The sequence below is a fragment of the Melitaea cinxia genome, chromosome 6 (genome assembly GCF_905220565.1).
Source record: "Melitaea cinxia chromosome 6, ilMelCinx1.1, whole genome shotgun sequence".
Taxonomy (NCBI): domain Eukaryota; kingdom Metazoa; phylum Arthropoda; class Insecta; order Lepidoptera; family Nymphalidae; genus Melitaea; species Melitaea cinxia.
The window spans coordinates 6,270,400-6,297,587 of record NC_059399.1 but is presented as its reverse complement, the minus strand read 5'-3'; the positions used below and the strand labels follow the sequence as shown (position 1 = coordinate 6,297,587).

The following is a 27,188-nucleotide window of genomic DNA, read 5'->3' as shown; positions in this document are numbered from 1 at the left end:
CACTAGCCGCTTAAATGTTTTTAATGAGCGCGTTTGATATGAAGCAGCAAGGAGTTCCAACGTCAATTGCTTCAACGAAGAATCACTTAGAATAGAAGGAAGTGTAGTGAAATGGAATTTTTAGGACAATATTTTCATCAGATCGGAAAGCGCAACTGTGAGTGTCATCGATGAACTCAAATCGCTTTTTAGATAAGTATAACTTGGCTGGATTGAAAAGAATAGTAAACAGTAGACATATAATGTGAATAATTCTGCGAAGGTGGATAGGATGTCACTTCACTATTTCAAGGATTTCGGAGACATGGTAATAGTTACATATCCCACATATATACCGTATACATAAATTTTAAAATCGCTCAAGTTGATCAAGCAACTCTTTACTTAACAAAAACAACCATCTCAAGACGCCAATTCTATTACTTCGGACCGTTCTTGTACAGATATATAAATAGTAAATTTAAGAGGATTGAATTAAATAAATACAGAATAAAAAAGTGTCTTAGAACAAATTTACTAAGCTTCACACACACACTAACTCACTAATCAGGGTGCGATACTTCTTATAGTCTTTCTTGAATTTAAATATAATAAATCGATGTTTTGTTTAAGTCCAAGGAATCTAATTAAAAATGCGTATCTAAGTTTTACAAATAGAGATTTCCTATTTATTAAATATTTTTTCGTTTCTATCCAATAGGATAAGCATCCCATCACGCTCGCTCAATTCATGATATTAGTTTTTGTGCCTGCCGATTATTATTGCCTGAGTCTTAGAAGGATTTATTCTTAAAACATCCATTAAGGACTTACTCCATTGTATAATTAAGTTTAAATAATTTATTTTTAAAAATAAATTGTATCTTGTTACACTCTAAAAAAGCTTAAATAACTTTTAGGAGCATTTCTTAAAATAAAATAAATTTACTGATTGACATTAATAATGTCAACCAATAATCATCAAAATATATGTAGCGGAGAGAATTTTATTTTTAGCGATAGTGCAACCTACTTATTAAATTTATTATTTTAAATTAACCAAAAAATAAAATTGATTGTTTATATGTAATCAAATAATGTTAAATTGTGTCAAAAAGATTAAGTATCTGTGCAATGTGCAATTACGTGCAGCGATATTAGTTCTTTTTACTGCTAAAATAAACCGAGACGATGAGATAGATTAAAATAATGTAAACTGGTATTACAAGGCCGGTACAGTGTAAACTGCAGTAATTTTTTAGTTATACAATCCAAAATTATATAACGCACACTACAAGACAAAAGTTAATGTGCTTCTCCATGTGTATTATTTTCAAAAGTTTGTTTTCTTCTTTTTGAAAATTTAAACTACTCAAACTAGTATCTAGTTATTGACTAGTACTTTATAAACGCTACTTAGGTATCACAGGAGTCGTACTAAAATGACAACAAAAATATGAAGTTTTATTATTGACGACAAATAATTGAAATAATTATGATTCTCTACTCGTTACATAAGACTGTATTTTGTATTTTTTTTTTTTAAATAAAAGATTAAAAATTATTTTACATATTTATTACTAAATTCTCATTGTATACATGATATTTATTCTATAGTTGTAATTAGGTGGCCTCTAATGACTTAATGGGGGTATTGAGGAGCGTGATGAGCTGGCTGAGCATGTTGTGAGTGACCGGAGTATTCTACTTGAGCGTTGAACCCGCTGTGCTTGTCAGCGTTGTAATGTACGGTGCGCACGGCACCATCGGGCTGGTGCAGGCTGTAGGAGCCTGTGACGTGGTCACCATCACGAGCTTCGTGCTGAGACTTGATGTCACCGGTGTGGTGATCAGCTACTTGGTAGTTGAACTCGTATTTGGGGTGAGCCTGTAATAACACTGACATAAGTATCTTGTATATCTAAGAAATAATTATATACAGTAAAATGTTTCACTTACGTAGTAATCTTGGTGATCATGAGAGTCGTGTTGTTCACTGTGGTAAATTGGAGCATGGTGGACTACTGGAGCAACATGGTGCACGACGGGAGCAACATGGTGAATCACTGGAGCGGCGTGATGTACTAAGGGAGCATTTTGGTGATAGTTGTGTTGGTCGTGGGAGATGTCATGTCGGATGATCGACTGAGAGGAAATAGCTTGACCGTGACTTTGACCGTGATGTTGCGCGTTCACTGCTGCTAGCACTGTAGCGAATATTACGACCTATAAAAATTATATTTATTAGAAAAACTTAAGCTTTGTTATAATTCACTTCAAGATGCATAATAATTCGTAACAAATTTCATTGCTTTAATAATTAATGAAATGACGAATGACTCACTTTGAAAAACATTTTGAGCTTTTTTCTTAGTTGGTTGTTTCGAACCTAAATGATAATAAATTGTGATTACTGTTGCCTTTATATATAACAAGCGTTTATTGCGAACTCATAAACACGTTACGTTAAAATTTGGTTAATGTAACAACACCAAACTGGTTTACAGTTTTTAACTTCATTATTGAGCAATTTTTTCATTTGTCCTTTTTCGTCTTCAAACTAGATATGAAATATTTTTCATTTTTCTGAGTGTGTGCCCTTAAAATTGGCTTAAATAGGCTGTGTTGTTATGGCAGCAAAGAATATAGCCACTCCCTCTCTTCCCGTGGGTGTCGTAAGAGGTGACTAAGGGATAACACAGTTCCACTACCACCTTGGAACTTAAAAAAATAACCACCGAACGTCTAGCTTTGAAATACACAGAGCGAAGGCGGGCAGCATGTTCGGTGCGACAGAGCCAGCCCTGCGGTCACCAACCCGCCTGCCCAGCGTAGTGACTATGGGCAAAACACATAAGTTCACGCCATTTTTAGGGGGAAATTGTGGAGGCCTATGTCCAGCAGTGGACTGCGATAGGCTGATGTGTGTGTGTGTGTGCCCTTAAAATTGAAATTCAAAGGCTCTCAAAATTACTATGGAAACTATATTAATCATGTAGACGGTCACAGCATTGGTTTGTGGCTGTTGCGAGTCGATCCCCGCATATGACAAACCTTTGTATTTGGCCATGCAAATGTTTGTCGTGGTCTGGGTGTTTGTTCAGCTCTTGTGGGTCTCCCCACCGTGCCTCGGAGAGCACGTTAAGCCGTCGATCCCGGTTGTTGTCATGTACACCTGATAGCTATCGTTACTCATAGCAGAGAATATATCCACTATACGGCATTGGAGCAGCGTGGTGGATTAGGCTCTTGATTTTTGTTCTACACGGGAAAAGAGGCCTATGCCCAGCAGTAGGATATTACAGGCTGAAGTGTGCAGCGTAGACTATATTTATTTTATTATGCTTAAATAATTAAAACAGTAATACACAGAGTTAAAATTTTCTGGATCAACCATTTTGTTATAATCTATTTTTACATAAAAGTAATTACAAGAATGAAGACTGCTTTGACCAATCAATTAAAATGTGATCACTACAAATATTCGAATTTTCGTCTTCTTGTAATGTGAAATACAAAAATTTTACATTGTCTATTTGTTATTATTAGAGTTGACTAGGAAACTTTTAAGCGGTAAAACGATCTTACGAAGGCTTAATATCATAATATATGTATACAGCCACCTTAAAAGAAGTTGTTTTACAGTGGGACTATTAGATGTTAGTAGATAAAAATGAAGAACAATAACAAATTATGCATATATGAAAACACTTTGTCTCTACTTAAAAAAAGATAATGTAAACGTAAATATCTTAATTAATTAATACAGTTTCAAAACCATAAACCTGTTTTATGTTCGCAAATTTTGACATAACACATTTATCTCTACGTAGTGAGAGACTGAATATAAAGGCAAGATTGATCATAATTTAATATCATTGTTGAATAAAACGCATAGCAAACCAAACTTGAAAATGTATTTCAAAGTAAGTTTTAACTATCGTAATGGATTATTTAAAAAATAAATTGCACTGATGAGTTATAGATTTACTTTTAAGTTAATTCAAGTCTTACTTGATTATTAACTTTTTACAGATAGCCATCATTGCTGCTGCGCTAGTATCAGTAAATGCGCAGAATCACGGTCAAAATCATGGTCACGCCGTTTTTTCTCAATCAATCATCAGACATGACATCTCTCACGACCAACACAACTCACATCACATTCAAGCTATTCCAATTGTTCAACACGCAGCTCCTATAGTTCATCACGCTACTCCCGTGGTTCACCATGCTCCTGTCTACCACAGTCAGCAACACTATTCTGATGATCACCAGGACTACTATGTAAGCAATATTATTTACTATTTTTTAATAAATATAGTACGTGTAATTCATGATGGTATCAAACAATTAAACATTGATTTTACAGGCTCATCCAAAGTACGAGTTCAACTACGAAGTAGCTGATCACCACACCGGTGACATCAAGTCTCAGCACGAAGCTCGTGATGGTGACCACGTCACAGGCTCCTACAGCCTGCACCAGCCCGATGGTGCTGTGCGCACCGTACATTACAACGCTGACAAGCACAGCGGGTTCAACGCTCAAGTAGAATACTCCGGTCACTCACAACATGCTCAGCCAGCTCATCATGCTCCTCAATACCACCACTAAATTCTTAGAAGTCCTATTCTACTGTATAATGTATGATATTGTATATTATTTCTAATGCGTCCTATAATAATTTAATAAATAAGACTGTCTAAGATTTTCTAAGCTTTTACTAAGTACCGTTTACCTATGTATATTTATCACATTTCACAATAAAAACAAATTAGAGTTTTTTTTTATATATATATAAAAAAATAAAGAGTTTTAAATAGCGAAAAAAGCTTACAACACAGTCATGTGATAAATGAAAATTTATAATATTTGAATAAAATTAATTTTACTGTTTAGTATTAGTATTATTTTTATTAAAAAATAATTAAAAGTTTTTTACTATGTTATAAACTCGTGAAATCAAATCCAATATTTAAATTATATTATGATCGAAACGTCATCGTATCCGTAATATAACAACTATCCGTATAAATAACGATTTATCGTTTGTATTTAGAATTACTTCGTTATTAACTCTTAATTTTTCGACTAGTAAAGTAATTCGCTACACTGTTCTTATTATAATATAACAAATGAATAACAATAAAACTATAATAGTTCTTAATCTGTATATCAAGATATTTTGAAAGTGTCTTTTAAATTACACTCTATAGGCATAATCGTTAATAGACTTGTCCTACATGGAGAAAGATGTATACACCCGTAGTGTGATGTTACAGGCTAAATTAACCAATCTATCAATCGATACTGAAGCGAAAACTGTATTTTTGTTTGTCAGCATTTTTCTCGTGTACTGCGCTGAATTACTAAATAAATTAAAATAAAACTATAATCTTGGCTTGAGATAAAGTGTAAACAGAGAACATAATGTAGCGTTTCCCATTTATGTATCTAGCAACTAGCAGTACCTACTGTTCTTATGCTGTATTATCGAAAGCCTGAATCCATAAAGAAAAAAAACAAACCATGCAGAAGTTTTGTTAGAAGGTACTTAACTATGAAGATAATAAAAATAAACATAAAATAAATGTATATTATAATATAAATAAAGACAATAAATAAATAAATGTGGTTTATAATTTGGTAGTATTAAAATTCTTTAGAAGTTTTGGGGTCAAGTTTTTTTCGTTTGTTTTACATGTAACCATCATCATCGGTCTTAGTCCGTCTTATGCAGATGATTTAGACAGTGTCAGATAGACAATATGTCACCTAGAATACTCGATAGGAAAATGCAGAGTTGCCTAAGTTCTGCGCCACCCTTTCGACCTCACTGGCTATTTTTTTTTTTTTTTTTTTTTTTTATCACTAGGTCGGTAAACAAGTGTACGGCTCACCTGATGGTAAGAGATTACTGTAGCTTATAGACGCCTACTTCCCCAGTCGGGCTGATCCATATTTTGAGCAGGAAATTCCTACTGTGCCCTACCTCAGTTAAATGTTTCGGTTTAATGGACTTGTAAACAGTCTTTGCATGTAAAGGGTTGAATAAATAAATATTTAAAATGTGAAAATAATTTAATGCATTTATGATATTCGAGTTCAAATAATTCTGAAAGGGTTACAAAAATCTACTGACATCGTACTAAAAATATTTACCATAATACGGTAGACTTTAGTACCGTAGAGGGTTTTTAATGTTACAAAAATTTCAAGATCTTTGGTTTAAATAACCGATATTTATCCCAAAATAAATCTAGTTGATAGTAGATAATAATAGTTGTTCTTTTTACAGAATATGTGTTTGCAGCATTTACTTTAATGCTCATTGGCATTTACACGTATTTTGGTCTCATTAGTCAATTACACGTATTTTTGTAAAATAAACTTTAAAACCAGTTTCCATAAAATACTTTATACTTATAATCAACATAATTTCACAATTCTCAAAAGTAATGTTGGTATTATTATAATATTTGTTGAGTGTTTTGGATACAGAATCAGTCTATCGAGGTTAAGTGAATCAGAAATTATTTGCAGTATTCGGACCACATTTTATAGTATTAAATACAAGTATATATTTTCATAGTATCAATCACATTTGTCGCTTCGCTTCAGCCTGTAACATAGGCCTCTTTCCCTATGTAGGAGAAGGATCAGAGCTTAATCCACCCCGCTGCTCCAATGCGGCTCACATTCGTCATCTTTAATTTATTTTTAACCAACTTCCAAAAAAGGAGGAGGTTCTCAATTTTTTTTTATGTATGTTACATCAGAACTTTTGACCGGGTGAACCGATTTCGACAAATTTTGTTTTAATCGAAAGGTGGTGTGTGCCAATTGGTCCCATTTAAATTTATTTGAGATCTAACAACTAGTTTTCGAGTTATATCTAATAATGCGTTTTTACTTGACGCTTTTTTCGTCGACCTACGTTGTATTATACCGCATAACTTTCTACTGAATGTACCGATTTTGATATTTCTTTTTTGTTAGAAAGGAGATATCCCTAGTTTGCTACCATGATAAGGAAACCAGGATCTGATGATGGGATCCCAGAGAAATCGAGGGAAACTCCCGAAAATCCGCAATAACTTTTTACTGGGTGTACCGATTTTGACAATTTTTAATTTTATCGAAAGCGGATGTTTATCATGTGGTCACATTTAAATTTTATCGAGATCTGATAACTACTTTTTGAGTTATCTTTGATAACGCGTAGTTACTTGACTATTTTTTCGTCGATCTACGTTGTATTACTCGTCGATGTAATTGAAGTCGGTTTTTTTTTACGTTTGCGAGCAAACACAATTATTTTAACTTTTATAAAATATTTGCTCTTTCCGGACATCCTTATCAGTTATAGTTATTGTAATAACTGCTTTATAAATTTCAAAGATACTAAAGACTAGACATGATCCCTTTAAGAATTGGTTTTTATGAGTTATATTTAGTCTTTGCAAATGCAATATTTTTCATGTATATTTAACAAATTTACCCTATAAAATACCCTACCCTGTAAAATATACGTAAAAAGTTTACTAAACTCACGAGTATAGGTACTCATACGATCTCGTCACTTTACTGTTTATATTTTTCCATCTTTATACCCCTCTGGTGCAAGCATGGTGTCGTCTCCTGTCAAAGATTTTCATTGCAATATGAAACTTTGAATAGTTACGGGTCTCTGTAAAGAACTCACTATAGACGGCGCCACGGTTCGCTTAAACCGAAAATAAAAATCATCATATCAAAAATTTCGCTCTAGCGGGTACATCGTTCCATAGCTTAATTGGCTAGAGCGCCGACACGGTCAGTCGGAGACGCGGGTTCGAATCCCGCTGGAGCGGTCAATTTTTGATATGATATTCAAAAATTTTTTTTTTTTTATTATTGCGCGTTACCTTAATTATTATTGTCATTATTATTCTTATGATCTCTGTTTATATATACACTTACTTGCTATCTATAAAATTATTTATACACTTATTTTCTAGTTAGGTACTTTGATATTTGTTTGATAACATTTAATTATATATTAAGTGAAATGGATTATCAATGATAGTGAAATAGACCTATTATAAACGCAATTAGGTATGTAGACAAAAATATTTCCAAGTAATTTTCATTATTTATTGTTTGGTACTTATGCTAATAGAAGACATGAAAAATATGTTACAGATTCATATATAATATAAGGTACAATGGGCCTAAAAATAATTTAGTAGAGGTAGTGCTGAGCATGGTGAGCAGGTTGGATATGTTGTGAGTGACCGGAGTAATCCACTTGAGCGTTGAACCCGCTGTGCTTGTCAGCGTTGTAATGTACGGTGCGCACGGCACCATCGGGCTGGTGCAGGCTGTAGGAGCCTGTGACGTGGTCGCCGTCACGAGCTTCGTGCTGAGACTTGATGTCACCGGTGTGGTGATCGGCTACTTGGTAGTTGAACTCGTATTTGGGATGTGCCTGTTAAACAAATTACATTATTTTAGCATTATAAAATACTTGCATAATATTTAATAAAACTTTAAGTATACTATTCTACTTACGTAGTAATTCTGGTGATCGTAAGAGTCGTGTGAGTCGTGTTGTTCGTTGTGGTGGATGGGAGCATGATGAACCACGGGAGCAGCGTGGTGAATCACTGGATGAACTATGGAAATAGAGTGATGAAATGGGGCTGCGTGGACATGGCGGTAGTTGTGTTGATCGTGCAAGTTGTCATGTCGGATGATCGATTGAGAAGAAACGGCGTGACCGTGGCTTTGTCCTAGATAGTAAGCGTTAACCACGACCAGCGCGACAGCGAAGATAGTTATCTGTAAAAAATCATATTTGTCGTAAACAAACACAAACACCTACTTAACAACGACAAAAAATTAACATATTATAATGATTTGTTAAAGTCATTAAATCATTTATTGATTAAACTAAAACTTACTTTGAAAAACATATTGAGTTTGTTTTTGTAGGGTGCTTCGAACAATAATGATAGTAAAATGTTATTTTTCGAGCCTTTATATTCATAGTTAATATGTAATCATAATTTTGTTACATGTTAATTAGATGAAAAGAATAATAATTAACTCGTATATGGTTTTGAAATTATTTCACTATTATTAAGCAATTTGCATTGTTAACCTTTTAAATTGGTTTTAATTAGAAACATTTTTTATGTCTGTTCATTAATATTGCTATGTATTATTTTTATTATTATATTTATTTTCATTCTCCTTATTTATTAAAAATAAAGAAAGTTAACGTTAATATGATGAGGTTTGCAACAAAAACAATTATAGTTTTGTAGTGGACTGTGTTTTTAGAACAGTACTGTTATATAAAATATAATATTAAAATAGTACAAAGGTATTCTTTTGAGTGAGTACTTTTTTGTATATTTTTACTCACTTTTTTGTATATTTTTCGGGTATAAGAATTCATATTTCGTTTCTTCTACATAGATTGGTTGTTTTTTTTTATAGCGTATGCTTACTGTACATTTTTTTTTATTGTGACTATTATATTTATATATATCTATTGTTTACACTATAAGTGAAAATCTGTCAAAAAGAAGAGATTCTCAATTCGATTGTACTTTTTAATGTGTGTTATCTTAGAACTTTTTTATGTGTGTTTTCTTTAACTATCTTTAACTTTTAAATGTACCGATTTCAATAGTTTTTTTTTTTTTTATCGAAAGGTGGTGTGTGTTATGTAGTCCCATTTAAATTTAATGGATACCTGACAAGTACTATTCGAAGTATATCTAATTATGCGTATTTACTTGACTGTTTTTTCGTCAAACTACGTTCTATTATATACATATACCATATAACTTATCACTGAGTGAACCGATTTTGATGATTTTTGATTGAATCGATAGCTGATGCTTGGATGCTTATTGTGGTTTCATTTAAGTTTTTTCGAGGCCTTATTTAGGCCGAGGATTTATACTCTTTTGGAGTAATCTTTGACAACGCGTATTTAGTTGACAATTATTTCGTCTTCCTGTGATATATGACTACTCATCAATGTAATTGAAGTCGTTTTTTATTCGTTTGCGAGCAAACATACAAAAAAATAAAATCGAATTGAGAACCTCATTCTTTTTTTGAAGACGATTAAAAACACCTGCAACGTAAAAAACCTTTAATGACATAACTAGGTCTAAGTTCGAAAATCTTCGCGTCAATTAATTTGATTGTGTATATATTTTTGAAAATAGTAACGTATATTGCTTTGATTAATAATTGTTGTCTGAGGATGTATTTTATTTTGATTAAAGTAAGTTTTGAATGAAAAATCACAAATATAGGATATCTGGTCAATAATAAAGTAAACTTTTAAGAATTTACATCGTCACAAGGTTTTCTTTGGCAACACAAAAAAAAAAAACATTAAAATTTATCTACTAGTGAGTTAAAATTTTCTGAGAAAAGTGCGTGATTCTAGTGTCTGTCTTAAAACAATATTATAAAAGTATAATAAAAACATTATCGTACTGGCAATCAATTATGACTTCGCTTATATATTATATTATATAGCTAATAGACACCTACAACACCAGAAGAATCGCAAGCGCTTTGCCAACTCTACCTCAGATACTCATCAGGAGCTCTGGCCACCTTACTCATCAACAGGAATACAAAACTACTTGAAAGCAGTATTGTTTAGCTGTGATCTTCTTTAAGGTCGAGGTACTTCCCCAGAAGAGCAGATATATCCTGCTATCCCGATTTCACATGTAAAGATAGGAATCTTTATATATCAAACCGAGATTGAATTTCTAACCAAAGCATGAACATAATATAACTTAAATTTTGATAAAAAAACGTGCGCATTTTTACTATATATGTATTAATTTTTAAATAGGAACTTTATTACTTACATAAAAGTAAATAAATGATCAGTAATTATAATTAAATCTAATAATTATTTAATTGTATTGTCTCTACGTGGATTATAAATAACATTGAGTTATTACACGCCCATTAATATTTTTATTTACAGGCTGAAGCGTAATATTTTTGATGTCACGATTTTAAAGCTACCGTTTTATTTTTACGGGCGATCGGAGGTCGGGAAGTGGTAGGGAGCCCCCTCCGATTTAAGATTAAAAAAAGGATTATCTCGATTTCTGGCTAAACTACAAGTCCTATAGAAAAAAATTCAAAAGCATAGTTGTAGGTAGTTAAAAGATCTACAACTTTTGTCTTAACACTTTTTTCACATAACCTGAAAATTCATCTGAAAAAATTTAAAAACCAAGTTTTTGCCTTTTTTTATCTTTTTTATTTTTTTTACGAAATTTGGTGTAAAGTTTTATGTTTCAAACACACCGTAATTTTTTTTAAATATTTAATTTTCACCTTACTTTTATCTCTATATATGTATAAAAATAAATTTCTTTTTGAAACTGGCTTTATATATATAACTTGTATGTTTAACACTTCATTTAGTATTTGATAACGTTCACAACTAAAATTGTAAAATGAATTATTTTTATTTGTGACCGATTTCGATGACAATTAAAAGTAGATAAATTAAATTTTTAGCGTTAATTCAATTTTTAGTTAGCGTTAGCAATTCTAATTACTGATTTTACGCTTTACAAGTGGGTCCTATAGTGGTCCTCGACGACTTGTCAGAAAGGTTGTGGTTGACATAATTATGTCCATATTAAGAATGACTTCGTAAAAGTAAATATATGAACATAGAAAGTTTTAAATAAATTTTCATTCTTTATTGTTAAATATTAATAGTATATATCAAACAGTTTCAAACATTGTAAAGCACAATGAGCCTAAAAATAATTTAGTAGAGGTAGGGATGAGCATGGTGAGCAGGTTGGATGTGTTGTGAGTGACCGGAGTAATGCACTTGAGCGTTGAACCCGCTGTGCTTGTCAGCGTTGTAATGTACGGTGCGCACGGCACCATCGGGCTGGTGCAGGCTGTAGGAGCCTGTGACGTGGTCGCCGTCACGAGCTTCGTGCTGAGACTTGATGTCACCGGTGTGGTGATCCGCTACCTTGTAATTGAATTCGTATTTGGGGTGTGCCTGTTAAACAAATTACATTATTTTATCACTGTAAATACGTATATAATATTTAATAATACTTTAAGTATACTATTCTACTTACGTAGTAATCCTGGTGGTCGTAAGAGTCGTGTGAGTCCTGTTGTTCGCTGTGGTGGATGGGAGCATGGTGAACCACGGGAGCAGCGTGGTGAATCACTGGATGAATTATGGAAACAGAGTGATGGAGTGGCGCTGCGTGGACATGGTGATAGTTATGTTGGTCATGGGATACGTCATGTCGGATGATCGACTGAGAAGAAACGGCGAGACCGTAACTTTGTCCGAGATAGTGCGCGTTCACCGCGACCAGCGCGACAGCGACGATAACTACCTGTGAAAAAAAATATTTATTTGACCTAAATGTTACGCTTAATCATAATATATAACATATACAATAAGAAAACATAAAATTAACTGTATTTCAAAATATAGAAAAAAAAGTGACGATAAAATAGATTTTTATTAAATTATTAATCAAATTAATTTAAACTTACTTTAATGAACATTTTGAGTTTTTGATGCGTTGTTATAATGACAATGATAATAAATTTGAAGTATTCGTGTTTTTATATTCACAATGGTTTACTACGTTTTTATTATTCAAGAACGTATTACGTAGATGTTTGATATAATGATATCTTACAGCAATTTTACTCGTTCTACTAAATAACTAATTACTTTTACGAAATGATTTTTACTATTGGTACTTCTAATTAAAATAAATAAATGAATAATTACTTTTTTGTCAGACTATGGTATATGAAATTGAGCATTTCAATCTACATATTACACGTATTTTTACTCAATGTAAATAATTAAAAAAATATATAATAATTAAAGAAATTTAATTTATGCTATAACTTTTTTGAAATAACATGCTATTTTATAAAATAAACAATTGTGTTTGCTCGTAAACGAAAAAAAAAACGACTTCAATTTCATCGACAAGTAATACAAAGTAAGTAGATGAAAAAAATTAACAAACGCACTAGACGTCATTACGATTTTCGAGGGTTTCCTTTGTCATATGGGCGGGGTCGAGCACTCAATTCACACAAGCTCCAAATGCAGTTCGGCTCAGGTACTCTCCTGGTTCGCCGTGCAGGTGATATTCCCGGGAGTCGCGTGGCAGGATTCCGCTATCGACCGGGGGCGGCAGGAACGGGTAGTTCAAGACCCGGCGGAGTGCACTCTCGTCGGGTCTTGAACTACCCGTTCCTGCTGACCGATTTATCTGGGATCACATCATTCTGATGATCATATCATCCTGGTTTCCTCATGGTACCACACTTGGGATATCTCCTTTCCAAGAAAAAAAGAATTATCAAAATCGGTTCATAAACGACGAAGCTATCCCCGAACATACATAAAAAAATATATATATATACGGTCGAATTGAGTAACCTCCTCATTTTTTAAAGTCGGTTAAAAGCAATAAATATTGTTTTTAAATAATAATCTCGTATTAAATTGGTCGTTAAATACAAAACTTTAGAACGGCTGTACCTACTAATTTTACATGATTAATTTTTTCAATTTTTTTTTTATATTGTAACGGTTATGATTATTTCAAATAGAAACTTTCAGAAGTTTAGCTAATTAATAGTAAAATATCACAATTATCTTAAATAATAAACAAATAAACCTTCACACTTATAGGTAAAATGGGGTAAAAGTAGAATGTTCTTCTGTGTCGGAGGTCTGAAAACACAATACACAATCGCAAACACCCAGTGCACGACAAACAGCTATATGGCATTTACAAATGTTTATCATTACGGGGATTGAATCTGCAAGCGCAACAGCCAGTGCTATGACTGCTGAGCCTACGTGTCATTTTGTCATTCAATTAGTTGTTAATATTATAGATCAATTAATTTAACAGAAATTAAAAAAAAATATATATGTATATATTAACTGGCAATTTGTTACGAGTCTGGTGTTTTATTACGAGGGAACTGCTCTGAGTTTCTTCTTCGGTCACACGATGGACCCGGCACCCACACGGTGAATCCATGAAATGCTAAGATGTTTGTGTCTAGAATTGACATACAGTATTCTACGTGACATTGGCGAAATCATCTGTGCTCATTTGGCACTATTGAAAACCATTTTAACCAGAAGAAGAAGAAAAAGACATACAGTAAATACTCATTTAAAATGTGGTAAATGTTTGTTTCGAGAATTGTTTCGAAATAAGTAACTGTTTATTTTAAATCAATGTAGATATTTGTTTATCGAATATGTCCTTCCAGAAATTTACAAATTAATATACCGATAACAATCTTTAAACGTTTTTGGACTGTAAAGGCTCTATCCGTCTCTACTAAGTTTTCCCGCAGCATTCCAGCACTGCCAGTTTCACGTGGCTACGTCTTTAAGGCGCTTGAAGAAGTACACAAATCTTTTTGTCACATATGTTGAGAACGCGCAACTTGTAACCCAATAAATAATGTCGGTATTACATTAAAATTGTTGTGTTAATATAAGCCATAGTTGTAGCAAGGATATTATTTTATATATTTTGAAATTTTATGATTAAAGATCTTCAATAAAGTTTGAAATCCACAGAAACTTCAGAGAAAAATCTGTAATGTGTTTGTCTATCTGATAGCGCCAACTGGCATTCGTTATACATATATTTTTTAACAAATTGAACAAAAAAACGTATCAAATTTAGAATAGAATAGAATATACTTTATTGCACACCACTCGGAATTTTTTTTACATAAAACAGTTATTTACACATAGAGATAGTAATGTACAAAAGGCGGTCTTATCGCTTAGTAGCGATCTCTTCCAGAGAACCTTTAGATATAGGATAATATGCATTGAAAAGGTAGCAGCGCAATTATCTGTATAATTTGTAAATTCAACATTATGCATGCAAACATGATGCATTTTCTTCCCTACTTAAAAAAAATATATAGAAAAAAAACATACTTCATACATACAACATATATACATAAAATATCTACATACATACAAAGCATACTTACATGCATACATACATACATACATACATACATACATACATAACATGTCGTCACAATTTAACAAAGTTAATAAGAAATAGAAGATAAAATAAGTAAAAGTGATGCAAACTGGAAAAACCAAACAGATTTATTGAGGCTTGCCTCACTGCTACGTGTGCATTGGCTTTAGTCCGTCTATTGCAGACGATTTAGACAATGTCAGGCACGCTGTGTCGCCTAGGCCACTCTTCAGGAAAACGCAGAGTTGCCTAAGCTCTGCGCTGCCTTCTCGACCTCACTGGCTAGGCCCATAGGAACGACGAATCGATACGTGTGGAGCCAATTCGGCTACAGGTGTCTTTTGCATTTTAGAGCTATGCCACGAATGCTTGACAAAGACCCCATTCCGGGTTCCGAATGAAGTTTTCCAACTCCAGGACCCTGATGATTTTGAGCCAGGTTTATCTCTCGGTTGCCTTTTACGATCCCACGAGAAGAAAGGGGGTGGTGCTATTCTACTCGGCTGACACCACACGGCATACATGTGCGCCATCCCAGCAAATCCAGAGGGGACTGTCCAGCTTTACAGCCAATGTGCTGAGGAAGGAGATCCTAAGTTGTCTAGAGTTGTTCAGTAATCTGCTCATTGAATATGCGGTCCGCTTGCGTATGATCGCATAGAAGTTAACACGAGCCTCCGAAAACATTACCGATGCACTGCAGTACCGAGGCTTTGTCAACAAAACCCTTAGTTCATTGTTATAGTGTACACGCAAAGCACTATATGCTCGCCGTGTGTAGTTCTCCCATAGACAACACGTGTAAAAGGACTGACATAAAACTTGGACTGGCTTGGACTTGGCTTTGGACTGGCTTTAAATAAAATTAAATTCACCTGTAACGTACATCATACAAATTTACGAGCCAACATATTGCCTCTAACTGGCAGAGCTCTGCGCTCACACTCGATAACGCTAGTATATTTTCCAGGTGTTTATTCATAACAACCGCCCTGGTGAAGTGGTGCGAGTAGTCAGTGTCGGGAGTGCCTAAACACTGACGATCGCAGGTTCGATTCCTGCTCGGAGTGGATAGTTGTGATTATACAAATATTTATTTCCGGTCTGTTTGTTAGTCTTTATGGGTCTCTCCAGCGTACCTCGGAGAACATGTTAAGCGTTCGGTCCCGGTTGTTATCATAAATATCTGATAGCGACCATACTCATAGTAGGGAATATATCCGCCAACCCGCAGTATAGCCGTTTGGTGGATTAAGATCCAATCCTTCTCCTACACGGAGAAAGAAGCCTATACCCAACAGTAAGATGTTACAGGCTGAATGCGTTGATTCACAATATGGCCAAGGTATATGAACTCGGATACTTGTTTCAGAGGAGTTCTACACATATGTAAATTAGGATGAAAATTAAATAGTTTTTTTTTCTTTCAAAGATTAAAATTTCATCCTTTTTTTGTTATATCTGAGTCCGTTCTCTTTAGCTTATTCTACGACCGGAGGGCCTAACAGAACCATGTCGTCTGTATAACTAAAATAGTTCATAACGACGTCGTCTATCGAGCAACCGACACCTGCTCTATTAATCATCTTTGTTTTAATTAACACCCGAAGCAAAAAGTGTTATGTTGTAAATTTGACAGCAACGTTTGCCTGTGTGTCTGTCAACGACTTCGTAGGCCTCGAACAGAGTGACTGAGTACGAAACGGTTTTTTTTAAATATGGAAGCGTTTCCTTGCTTTGGTTCTTTACTATGTTTGATAAAAAGCAATCCAACATTTTGGAGATTATCAGCTTTTTTCCAAAACGATGTAAAACATCTTCGACATTAAATAGGGATTTTTTTTCGTTTGATTATTCGACTAAACTCTGAGTAAATTGTGCCAAAAAATCTTTAAAATGACACCTATTTGGAAACCTTTGATTGCTCTATAGATCATGCTTGAATTCACTAAGGCAGTTTCTTAGTAGTTAAAATGCCAATGGGCACTATACCAGATTACATATCTTGATATTTTCATTTGTATGTCAGTATTTGATTCAGTTCACTAATAAAATTGAACAATAAACTGTATTCTGAGGTGAACAAATCCAATGTGCAGTACGGTAAAATCCAATGTTCTAAGTGGAGAAAGGAGTTATGCACATCAGTGGGATGATACAGGCTGAATGCAATTTCAAAGCTTTAACAACTTTAAAGCTAATTTTGTGGTTATGTTTTAAAGGCGGACACTTGACAGTACAACGGCAGGTTATGCCTATTTTACGAAATAAGTAAACATGGGAAATATTTAAAGTAAGTTTAATTCTTTATTGTCAAATGTTAATAGTATATATCAGACACTTTTAAACATTGTAAGTCACAATGAGTCTAAAAATAATTTAGTAGAGGTAGGGATGAGCATAGTGAGCTAGCTGGATGTGTTGTGAGTGACCGGAGTAATCCACTTGAGCGTTGAACCCGCTGTGCTTGTCAGCGTTGTAATGTACGGTGCGCACGGCACCATCGGGCTGGTGCAGGCTGTAGGAGCCTGTGACGTGGTCGCCGTCACGAGATTCATGCTGAGACTTGATGTCACCGGTGTGGTGATCTGCTACCTTGTAATTGAATTCGTATTTGGGGTGTGCCTGTTAAACAAATTATGTGATTTTATCATTGTAAAATACTTGTAAGTATAATATTTAATTAGACATTCTAAATATCATTCTGCTTACGTAGTAATCGTGGTGACCGTGAGAGTCATGGTGATCATTGTGGTAGACATGAGCATGGTGAACCACGGGAGCGGCGTGGTGAACTGTTGGGATGTGCTGTGAGTGACCGGAGTAATCTACTTGAGCGTTGAACCCGCTGTGCTTGTCAGCGTTGTAATGTACGGTGCGCACGGCACCATCGGGCTGGTGCAGGCTGTAGGAGCCTGTGACGTGGTCGCCGTCACGAGCTTCGTGCTGAGACTTGATGTCACCAGTGTGGTGATCAGCTACCTTGTATGCGAACTCGTATTTGGGGTGAGCCTGTGAAAATGTTATATTATTGTTTTCATTGTTGTTTCATTATAGTTTCATTATAGTTATGATCCGGGAATAGAAAAATATACCCCTATCTGTTAATTAGATGAAACAATTTTTTACGCTGATTTAAAAAAAAAAAACACATTTGCCACCGTAAGTCTCCTGCAATTAATAATAATTAATTAATTAACAACTAATTTACTTATAATTTTGTGTCTCATGTAGTAAGCTAAAAGTGTCAATATTAAATAATAGTAGGCACCCATATTATATGACTAGCCGACTCGTGCCCACTTTGTTGGGCCTTAATTATTATTATATTAACCAAATAACATACTTTAAAGAACTTTATAGCACCTAAATAAATAATATGTTGCTCCAACGCCATCTATCAAAAAATCGAGAAAACGTCGTAGATAGACTAAAATAAGACTAAATTAATAACGTCGAAAGACTAATAAATTGTTTTCTAATAGCGATAGATGGCGCTAAGTTATTTACCATTTTGATATTATATTTTAATCTTTTTCTTATTTATTGAATTTTTTGTTCAATTACAATAAAATATAGCCTATGTCACTCCTGAATAGTGTAGCTTTCTGTTAGTGAAAGAATTTTCATGATCGGATCAGTATTTGCGAAGATTACCCCCTACATACAAACAAAGTTATAAACTTTACCTCTTTATAATATTAGTATATATATAGATTGCTATACTTACCTGCAGCCAGGTGAGAAAAGGTAAATAAATTTAATCACTTACGTAATAGTCATGATGATCGTGGCCAGCGTGGACGTGGTGATAGTTGTGTTGGTCATGGGATACGTCATGTCGGAGGATCGACTGAGAAGAAACGGCGAGACCGTGACTTTGTCCGAGATAGTGCGCGTTCACCGCGATCAGCGCGACAGCAAAGATTACTGACTGTAAAAATTGGTACGGTCTTAAATATAAAGATAAATCGTAATATATTACTAAAATATGACATAAGTAAAGAAATATATTTTTTGAATAAAAAATTTAATGTATATTTTTAAATTATTAATCAAATTAATTTCAACTTACTTTAATAAACATTATGAGTTTTTTGGTGTGTTATTCTAATAACAATGATAATAAATTTTAAATATTCGTGCTTTTATATGCACAATTGTTTACTACATATTCATTTTTCAAGAACGTATTACGTAGATATTAGATATAATGACTTATAACAGTTTTTGGACTCGTTCTACTAAACAATTAAATACTATATTACCAAACAATTTTTATTGTTAGTACTTTATATTTTTACTAGCAGGTACCCGTGACTTCGTTCGCGTAGAAATTAACGACATTTACGAAGAAGGGCTAAAAGAGCATATTATCATAATATTACAATAATTTAGGACTTCTTTTTATACGATTTTACGGATGAACTTTCGTGCGCTAGACCTGACTGCTCGCAGACCTCATGCTCTATCACGTTTCATGAAACTGTCATTTTAGGTAATTTATTTGACAAGTGATATGACAAGAAAACGTTTAAGATATAGTGACGCGTAAAAATTACACTAAAGCTGGACTAATTATTAAATTATATATTTTGAATCAACACCAAATCCACTCTAAAAATAAAAGATAGAATAATTAAATATCTATACGAATGAAGTCATGGTCGACATATTTTGTAATGATATATTTTCAAATTATTTTGTTATTTATTTATTTATTTAATTTTTAATGGAAACAAACAGTATATAATCATTTTTATAAAAAAATAGCACACATTTGGACACATTAATTTATTTATCTGCAACTTTTATTTATAACTGAAATAGTAGCATAATTGTTTGTGTCTATGCAGAGTAACTCACGGAACATTTAAGTATAAATAGTTGTTTGGGTCTTACTAAGTATAAATATACTAAAATGTTGTTTTGTTTAATATACATGTATACTAATTAAAATGATTGTGGTTTTTTTGGTCCCCTTATTTAATTTTTTAGTGAAACGTTGCAATATTTTAATCTACTAATTTGTAATACTTTTTAGCAGTTATTATTACGAATAAAATAAAATTATAATGGGAAATCGTCGGCTCGTTAATATGTGAGATTATTTTTGGTGTAGTTTCCTTGGATTTATTTTCGACTAATACCAACACATTGAAATGTGTACAGACTTAAATTTACGTTTAGTATGAAGTCATAAATATAAATTGATCATGTATCTAGATACAAACTATAATAAGTGTAATCAATGGACTATAGAATCGACTTTAAACATTTACACAATAGACCTATAGATATATTTAAAAATGCTTATAAGAAATTAATTTATAATCTCATTTAGATAATTTTTAGATATGACCACACTGGTAAACAAAATATTGTGCAAAATCATATTATATTAATTATGCAAATAAATTGATAAGTCCTGTACATGGAAATTATTTATTTAGCTGTAGGTAATACATACTTACGAGGAATCATCTGGTGATGTAACATAATATACACAAATTTCCTATTGCTTCTACTACGAAACTAATAAACAATTAGCGAGTACTCTCTATTACGTACGTGTTTATGTGTTAAAATGTGTGGAATAAAAAAATCGAAAATGAAATATTATTTGTTTTATTATTTTAAACTAACACTATGTGTAGGAATAATTCTAATATTATTTTAAAGTAAACTTAATGCCAAAATCACTTAATGATGGTACTGTGGAGCATGATGAGCCGGCTGGGGATGTTGTGAGTGTCCGGAGAATTCAACTTGTGCATTGAATCTGGAATAAATATAAAAAATAAAAAATAATAAAAAAGCTCCTGCTGAACTTTTTCCAGAATTGTAAGTATTTCATGTTTAGCAAGCACACTTAAGTAGCATTTTTTTTGGTGTAAGTTTTTAAGCTTCCAGAGTAACGAATACTACGATTTCATGTTTAAAATTCATATTTTTTTCGGACTCGAAAAGAAATATTTTTAAAGAATAAATATTGGAGCAATTATTATTGGGCAATGCTATAGATCTGATAATGATGTCAATAGCAATATGAGCAAATCGTTTTACTATTAACAGCTATAAGCAACACGGTATACGTTTTTACTTTATATGTTTGCAAAGATTTCTCAAGACTCTTTTTTAAGTTATTTTTTGGAAGAAAATGGAATCCACCAAATCTAGAGATTTAGTGTCCAAGCTAGGCCTGAAGTTATTGGAAGTCGGCTTGTTTGTCTGAACCAACATCCCAATGTGCCATAACTATACTAGAGTTTGTATTTAGTAGTATCAAGTTAAGATCTAGTAATTATTTGGTAATACAATTTATTTTATTTTAAAATGTTGAAATTGTTAGTTGTATATAGATAAGCTTATCATGTACGTATGGATAAAAGCTCTTAAATATATTTAAAATAATAGAAAAAAAAATTACCCGCTGTGCTTGTCAGCATTATAATGTACGGTACGCACGACGCCGTCAGGTTGGTGTAAACTGTAAAAGCCTGTGACATGATCACCATCACGAGCTTCGTGCTGTGACTTGATATCACCGGTGTGGTGATCTTGCACCTCGTACTGGAACTCATATTTGGGGTGAGCCTAAAGAAAAAATAACGTTAGTGTTAAAATAATGCCTACTAAAATATTAATGCTATAGCTACAGAGAAACAAAAACTGCTTACGTAGTAATCGTGGTGTTCATAAGAATTATGGTTTTCATTATATTGGATGGGTGTTTGGTGAACCAAAGATGGAGCGTGGTGAACTATGGGAACAGTGTGATGAACTAAGGGAGCTGCGTGGTGAACAATGGGCGTTGTGTGATGAACTACAGGAGACGCGTGATGAACTATAGGAGCTGGGTGGTGAATTATTGGAGCTACGTGGTGAACTATAGGTGTTACGTGATTAACTATGGGAGCCGAGTGATGAACAACAGGAGCGACGTGATGAACTATAGGAGCAACATGATGAACTACAGGAGCAGCGTGATGAACTATGGGAGCAGCATGGTGAGCAACTTGGGCGGGTTTGTAGTATTGTTGATCGTGGGCGATATCATGAAGAATGATTGACTGAGAAGAAATGGCTTCACCGTGATTTTGTCCATGATGTTGCGCGCTTACTGCCATAAGGGTGGCAACAAAAAAAAGTATCTGAAAAAAAAACAACATGATTTTGAAAAATGTTCTACCGAAATATTTTTTTTTTTATGGATTTACGTTGTTTTCATTTAATTAAGTTGTTTTAATCTTGTTTAATCTCAACTTACTTTGACAAACATCATGAGACTTTCGGTGTAAGGTCTGGATCGCAATGATGTTTAACTGAGATAGCTCGTGCCTTTATGTTAAAAAACGCTTGATACGTATTAAAGTACATATTACGTAGGCCTTTTACTAAATTGGCAACCTGAAACCAGTTTATACCATTGGAGTAAAAAAAAAATCAAATATTAAGTAAAGTAATTTGTAATTGTAAAAATTTCAGTACTTTCTAAACTATGTAATAACTCCTACGTAATGATTGTAGTTTTCGTTTTCGAAAAGGGCCTTTAGTTTCGTTCATATCAAATTTTAGTAGTTATCACACTGAGTTTTAAACTTACTTAGATCTGTGTTTTTTCTCCTTTCCCAAGTCCTGCAGGAATTATGGAATTAAAGAATAAAAAAATATTGTAGATCATAAACTTTTTACGTAATAAGTTTCATAAGAATCGATTTAAAGGTTTTATCATAAAAATGTAATAAACATATATTCATAACACACACACACACATATATTTGAAGGATGTTCGTCCTTGTAAAAATATGTGTTTTGCTTTTATAAAATATCGTATTCGCTTTATCTCATGATGAAAGTAAATTTTCAAAATTATTTTTTCTAATTTTGTTTAATAAGAAAATTCTGAAAATAGAAGCTGTCAAGTAGATGAATCAATTCAGCAGAAGACAGAAAAGCTTGAAATGAAATATTCTTCTTTATATAGAGCCACTAGCTCTAATCGTCTGGCGAAAAATTTTTGTTCGTGCTATATAGACGTTGGTCATGGTCTAAGTATTTCTATTTGTATTTCTGTAGGTCAAAACCACCAGAAACATCACAAGTTCAAAGCTACTGACGTGATTGTGATGATATTTAGAATAAAACAAATAAAAATGTAAGATAAGAAGATCACAGTTTATTTTCTCAAAATTTGTATGTAATTTTGACTTGTGCCGGGCGGGTAAAACCATACGGATTTCTTTAAAAGCATAAATCTTAATTCATGAAATAAGTGGAAATATTAAAAAAAAAATAATAAACAACGAGTAGAATTTATTCTGAAAACAGAACAATAACGAATGAAAATTTCATTACAGTTATGTTATGTTATTGTTGGCACAGAAAGTACTAAATCGGTTACAATTATAAATTACATTATATAATACTCAAATTGTCCTCCATCTCCCCATGTATGAACCGGTTTCAGGTTGTCACTTAAGTTAAAAGTTAACACGTAGTAAGAGATTCTGAATATAAAGCGACGGGCTATCTCGATTAAATATCATTTCGATCCGAAACTTACAACAAAAACCTCAAAATGTTTTTTAAAGTAAGTTTATATTAAATAAAAAAAAAATATATATATAAATTTTAGAACCACGCTATCTAGCTAGCTTGCTAATTTTAAATTTTATAATCATATTTCATTGTTTTAGGTACTTTTTTTCGCGGCTTCACTTGTGGTAGTGAACGCACAACATAATGAACAAAGCCATGGTCACGCAGTTTCCTCTCAATCGATCATCCGTCACGACCTCGCCCACGATCAGCACAACTACAACCACGTCCAAGCTGCTCCTGTAGTTCACTACGCTGCTCCCGTAGTTCACCACGCAGCTCCTGTAGCTCATCACGTAGCTCCCAGTGTCCACCATGCCACTCCCATAATCCACAATACTGCTCCCATAGTCCACCATGCCGCTCCCATAGTCCAACACGCCGCTCCTGTTCACTACAATGAAAATCACAACTCTTATGAACACCAGGATTACTACGTAAGAGGTTTTTTTTAAGTAATTGTAAGTTTTAATAATTGATTTTTTCACATTCTAACAATAACTTAATGTTTTCAACAGGCTCACCCCAAATATGAGTTCCAGTATCAGGTAGCGGATCACCACACCGGTGACATCAAGTCTCAGCACGAAGCTCGTGATGGTGATCACGTCACTGGCTCATACAGTCTGCACCAGCCCGATGGCGTCCTCCGTACTGTACATTACAACGCTGACAAGCATAGCGGGTCATTTTTTTTTTACTAAGTACATGAGATACAAAGACGAACATTACAAATAAGATCAAAATAGTATTTGTTATATCTTGAGGGACGTTACTTTTTAACCGACTTCCAAAAAAGGAGGAGGTTCTCAATTCGTCTGTATTTTTTTTTTATGTATGTTACATCAGAACTTTTGACCGTGTGAACCGATTTCGACAAAAAAATTTTTAATCGAAAGGTGGTGTGTGTCAATTGGTCCCATTTAAATTTATTTGAGATCTAACAACTACTTTTCGAGTTATATCTAATAATGCGTTTTTATTTGACGCTTTTTTCGTCGACCTACGTTGTATTATACCGCATAACTTTCTACTGGATGTACCGATTTTAATAATTCTTTTTTCGTTGGAAAGGAGATATCCCTAGTTTAGTTCCATGATAAGGAAACTAGGATCTGATGATGGTATCCCAGAGAAATCGAGGGAAACTCTTGAAAATCCGCAATAACTTTTTACCGGTCATGTGGTCACATATAAATTTTATTGAGATCTGATAACTACTTTTTGAGTAATCTTTGATAACGCGTAGTTACTTGACTATTTTTTCGTCGATCTACGTTGTATTACTCGTCAATGTAATTGAAGTCGGTTTTTTTTCGTTTGCGAGCAAACACAATTATTTTTCTTAGACTTACGACACAATGAATAGATTTTTTGCTCGTAATGATTTTATGAAATAGTAAAAGTTAATTTTGTTATTTTATAATTATTATTTATTTGTTTACAGATTCAACGCTCAAGTTGAATTCTCCGGACATTCACAACACGCCCAGCTGGCTCATCATGCTCCACAGTACCATCATTAAGAGCTTTTAGGACAACACTATTGTAAAAAAAATCACGTATGCTAATTAAATTTAAGAAATAAACAAATAATATATATGTTTGGAAATTTTATTTATACAAATAGCCTATTCGCGACTTGGTTTCCGTTTGTTATCCCTTTGTTATAAGATAGTATCTGTAGATTTTGAGATTTTGATAATGATGATGACATATGCTGTAAAAACCTGTAAAGATTTAAGGTAACAATCATTAAAATATCATCTTTGTCTAGAGTAAGAATTGTTAAAGTTTTGAATATAGGCTACATAGTTTAATTATAGAAAAATATAAATAATAATCGTTACGAATGAATCTTATTATTTAGCCTTACAGAAATTGATCAATTTATGTTTACTCCTATCACAAGCTGAAAATACTACTTAGTTATAATTACGACTCGTCCATCCGCTCTAGATTAGGTAGAACATAGGATACATTACAATGTATAAGATTCATAGAAATAAGCAAGAGACGCAAACTCAGCGTCTGGTCGGCCCCCCCTGACATCCGCTGGGCCCAAGAATGTAGTATTTAAGCAGAGACATTAAAGCCTCCAAATCGGTTACATGTCTTTCATTTTATTTTATTTAAATTAAGTTAGTTAGTAGTAAATTAATATAAATTATTTCCAAACGCTCCGAAACCAAAAGTACTTACTTATTCATAAATATATTATTTTTTTCATATAAAAGAAGATTATTCGTTCGATTGTGTGAAGACTAGTGTTCAAAAAACAAAATCATTAGATTGGTGATTTGATTTTAATTTTCATACTGAGTTTTTTTTATTTAAACAACAATATTATTAATATTTTAACTACCCATAACCTTAAATCCTTTAAGTTTGAATTCAAGGATGTTATTATAACGACTCATGTAGATAGATACAATTGTTACGTGTTGAAGTTAAGAACGCGTTAAGCTGTCAGTTCTGGTTACTATACACAACAATAATTACTCATAGTAGGGAATATATCCGCCAACCCGCAGAGGAGCAGTGTGGTGGATGAAAGCTCAATTCTTCTCCTACAGTGGGTAAGAGGATACATACACCGACATATTTTTGATATACTACCTTATTAAAGGTTGTCTGGAAGAGATCGCTATAAGCGATAATACCGCTTTCGTTCTAAAATGTATCTTCTTTTTTGTGTGTGCAATAAAGTTTAATAAATAAATAAGACGCTTATACACAGCAGTGGGATATTACAGACTGAATTAATTAAAAAAAAACTCATTTTAAATCACCTATGGGAAATATCAGTGCTATGGGATTACTGTACATAGCTTAATACTAAATAATTTGATGGAAACTTTGTCAAAATAGTATAGCACAACAGAATGCTGCTGCTGCTGCTGACCTGGCGAACTTCGTAACGTCTTTTATTTAAATATAATAATTACATATATAAAAATAAAATATAGCCTATCTTTCAAGTTAGAAAACTGCACACGGTATGCAAATTTGATTAAAATCGGTTAAGTAGTTTAGGAGTCCATCGCGGACAAACAACGTGACGCGAAATTTATATATATTAGTGGCCGACCAGAGGTCGAAATTTGACCCTAATTAAAAATTTGAACCTTTAAAAAAATATTCAATTTGACTACAGACCGACAATCAACAAAAGATATATACGTGTTGTGTCAAATACATGGTAGTATGTGTATTGTTTTTTCTTATTGATTTAATAATTATATTTTTATGCATAATTTTAAAGTATATTAGCATTTTGAACTCCTTCTCTATATAAACTATAAGTGGGCAAAATTTCATACACCTCCGTTAACACAATTTTCGTCAAAAGGGGTACAAAGTTTTTGCTTCCCGTATTATATATATTTTATAATATAATTATAGGAGATTATGATTATAATCTGTATTATAGAAGATTAAGATTACATGTCATAACTACAAACTGGATTCGATAAAAAAATGCGGATAAATTTTTCATTCATTTATTACTTAATTTTAATCAC

General features: G+C 33.1%; 6 protein-coding genes across 6 annotated transcripts; 2 read left to right on the top strand and 4 right to left on the bottom strand.

The window, feature by feature from the left end:
- Window positions 1-1,547: 1,547 nt before the first annotated feature.
- Window positions 1,548-2,335, bottom strand: LOC123654516 (cuticle protein 8-like). The gene is made up of 3 exons (XM_045590416.1): window positions 2,324-2,335; window positions 1,939-2,205; window positions 1,548-1,867 (listed from the first exon to the last, which is right to left on the bottom strand). Exons 1-3 carry the CDS (start codon window positions 2,333-2,335, stop codon window positions 1,622-1,624), a joined length of 525 nt encoding a protein of 174 aa, XP_045446372.1. The 3' UTR covers window positions 1,548-1,621.
- Window positions 2,336-3,893: 1,558 nt separating this feature from the next.
- Window positions 3,894-4,688, top strand: LOC123654515 (cuticle protein 7-like). The gene is made up of 3 exons (XM_045590415.1): window positions 3,894-3,905; window positions 4,015-4,266; window positions 4,352-4,688. The coding sequence occupies exons 1-3, from the start codon at window positions 3,894-3,896 to the stop codon at window positions 4,595-4,597; spliced, it is 510 nt and encodes a 169-aa protein (XP_045446371.1). The 3' UTR covers window positions 4,598-4,688.
- Window positions 4,689-8,207: 3,519 nt separating this feature from the next.
- On the bottom strand, window positions 8,208-8,940 carry LOC123654514 (cuticle protein 18.6-like). The gene is made up of 3 exons (XM_045590414.1): window positions 8,929-8,940; window positions 8,537-8,806; window positions 8,208-8,453 (listed from the first exon to the last, which is right to left on the bottom strand). The coding sequence occupies exons 1-3, from the start codon at window positions 8,938-8,940 to the stop codon at window positions 8,208-8,210; spliced, it is 528 nt and encodes a 175-aa protein (XP_045446370.1).
- Window positions 8,941-11,801: 2,861 nt separating this feature from the next.
- On the bottom strand, window positions 11,802-12,574 carry LOC123654513 (cuticle protein 8-like). The gene is made up of 3 exons (XM_045590413.1): window positions 12,563-12,574; window positions 12,130-12,399; window positions 11,802-12,047 (listed from the first exon to the last, which is right to left on the bottom strand). Exons 1-3 carry the CDS (start codon window positions 12,572-12,574, stop codon window positions 11,802-11,804), a joined length of 528 nt encoding a protein of 175 aa, XP_045446369.1.
- A 4,780-nt stretch (window positions 12,575-17,354) lies between these two features.
- Window positions 17,355-22,345, bottom strand: LOC123654512 (histidine-rich protein PFHRP-II-like). The gene is made up of 8 exons (XM_045590412.1): window positions 22,334-22,345; window positions 21,873-22,217; window positions 21,744-21,773; window positions 21,494-21,660; window positions 20,780-20,845; window positions 18,836-19,016; window positions 17,776-18,075; window positions 17,355-17,688 (listed from the first exon to the last, which is right to left on the bottom strand). Exons 1-8 carry the CDS (start codon window positions 22,343-22,345, stop codon window positions 17,443-17,445), a joined length of 1,347 nt encoding a protein of 448 aa, XP_045446368.1. The 3' UTR covers window positions 17,355-17,442.
- Window positions 22,346-23,644: 1,299 nt separating this feature from the next.
- Window positions 23,645-25,267, top strand: LOC123654511 (cuticle protein 19-like). The gene is made up of 4 exons (XM_045590410.1): window positions 23,645-23,656; window positions 23,763-24,101; window positions 24,183-24,349; window positions 25,112-25,267. The coding sequence occupies exons 1-4, from the start codon at window positions 23,645-23,647 to the stop codon at window positions 25,188-25,190; spliced, it is 597 nt and encodes a 198-aa protein (XP_045446366.1). The 3' UTR covers window positions 25,191-25,267.
- The last annotated feature ends 1,921 nt before the right edge of the window (window positions 25,268-27,188 follow it).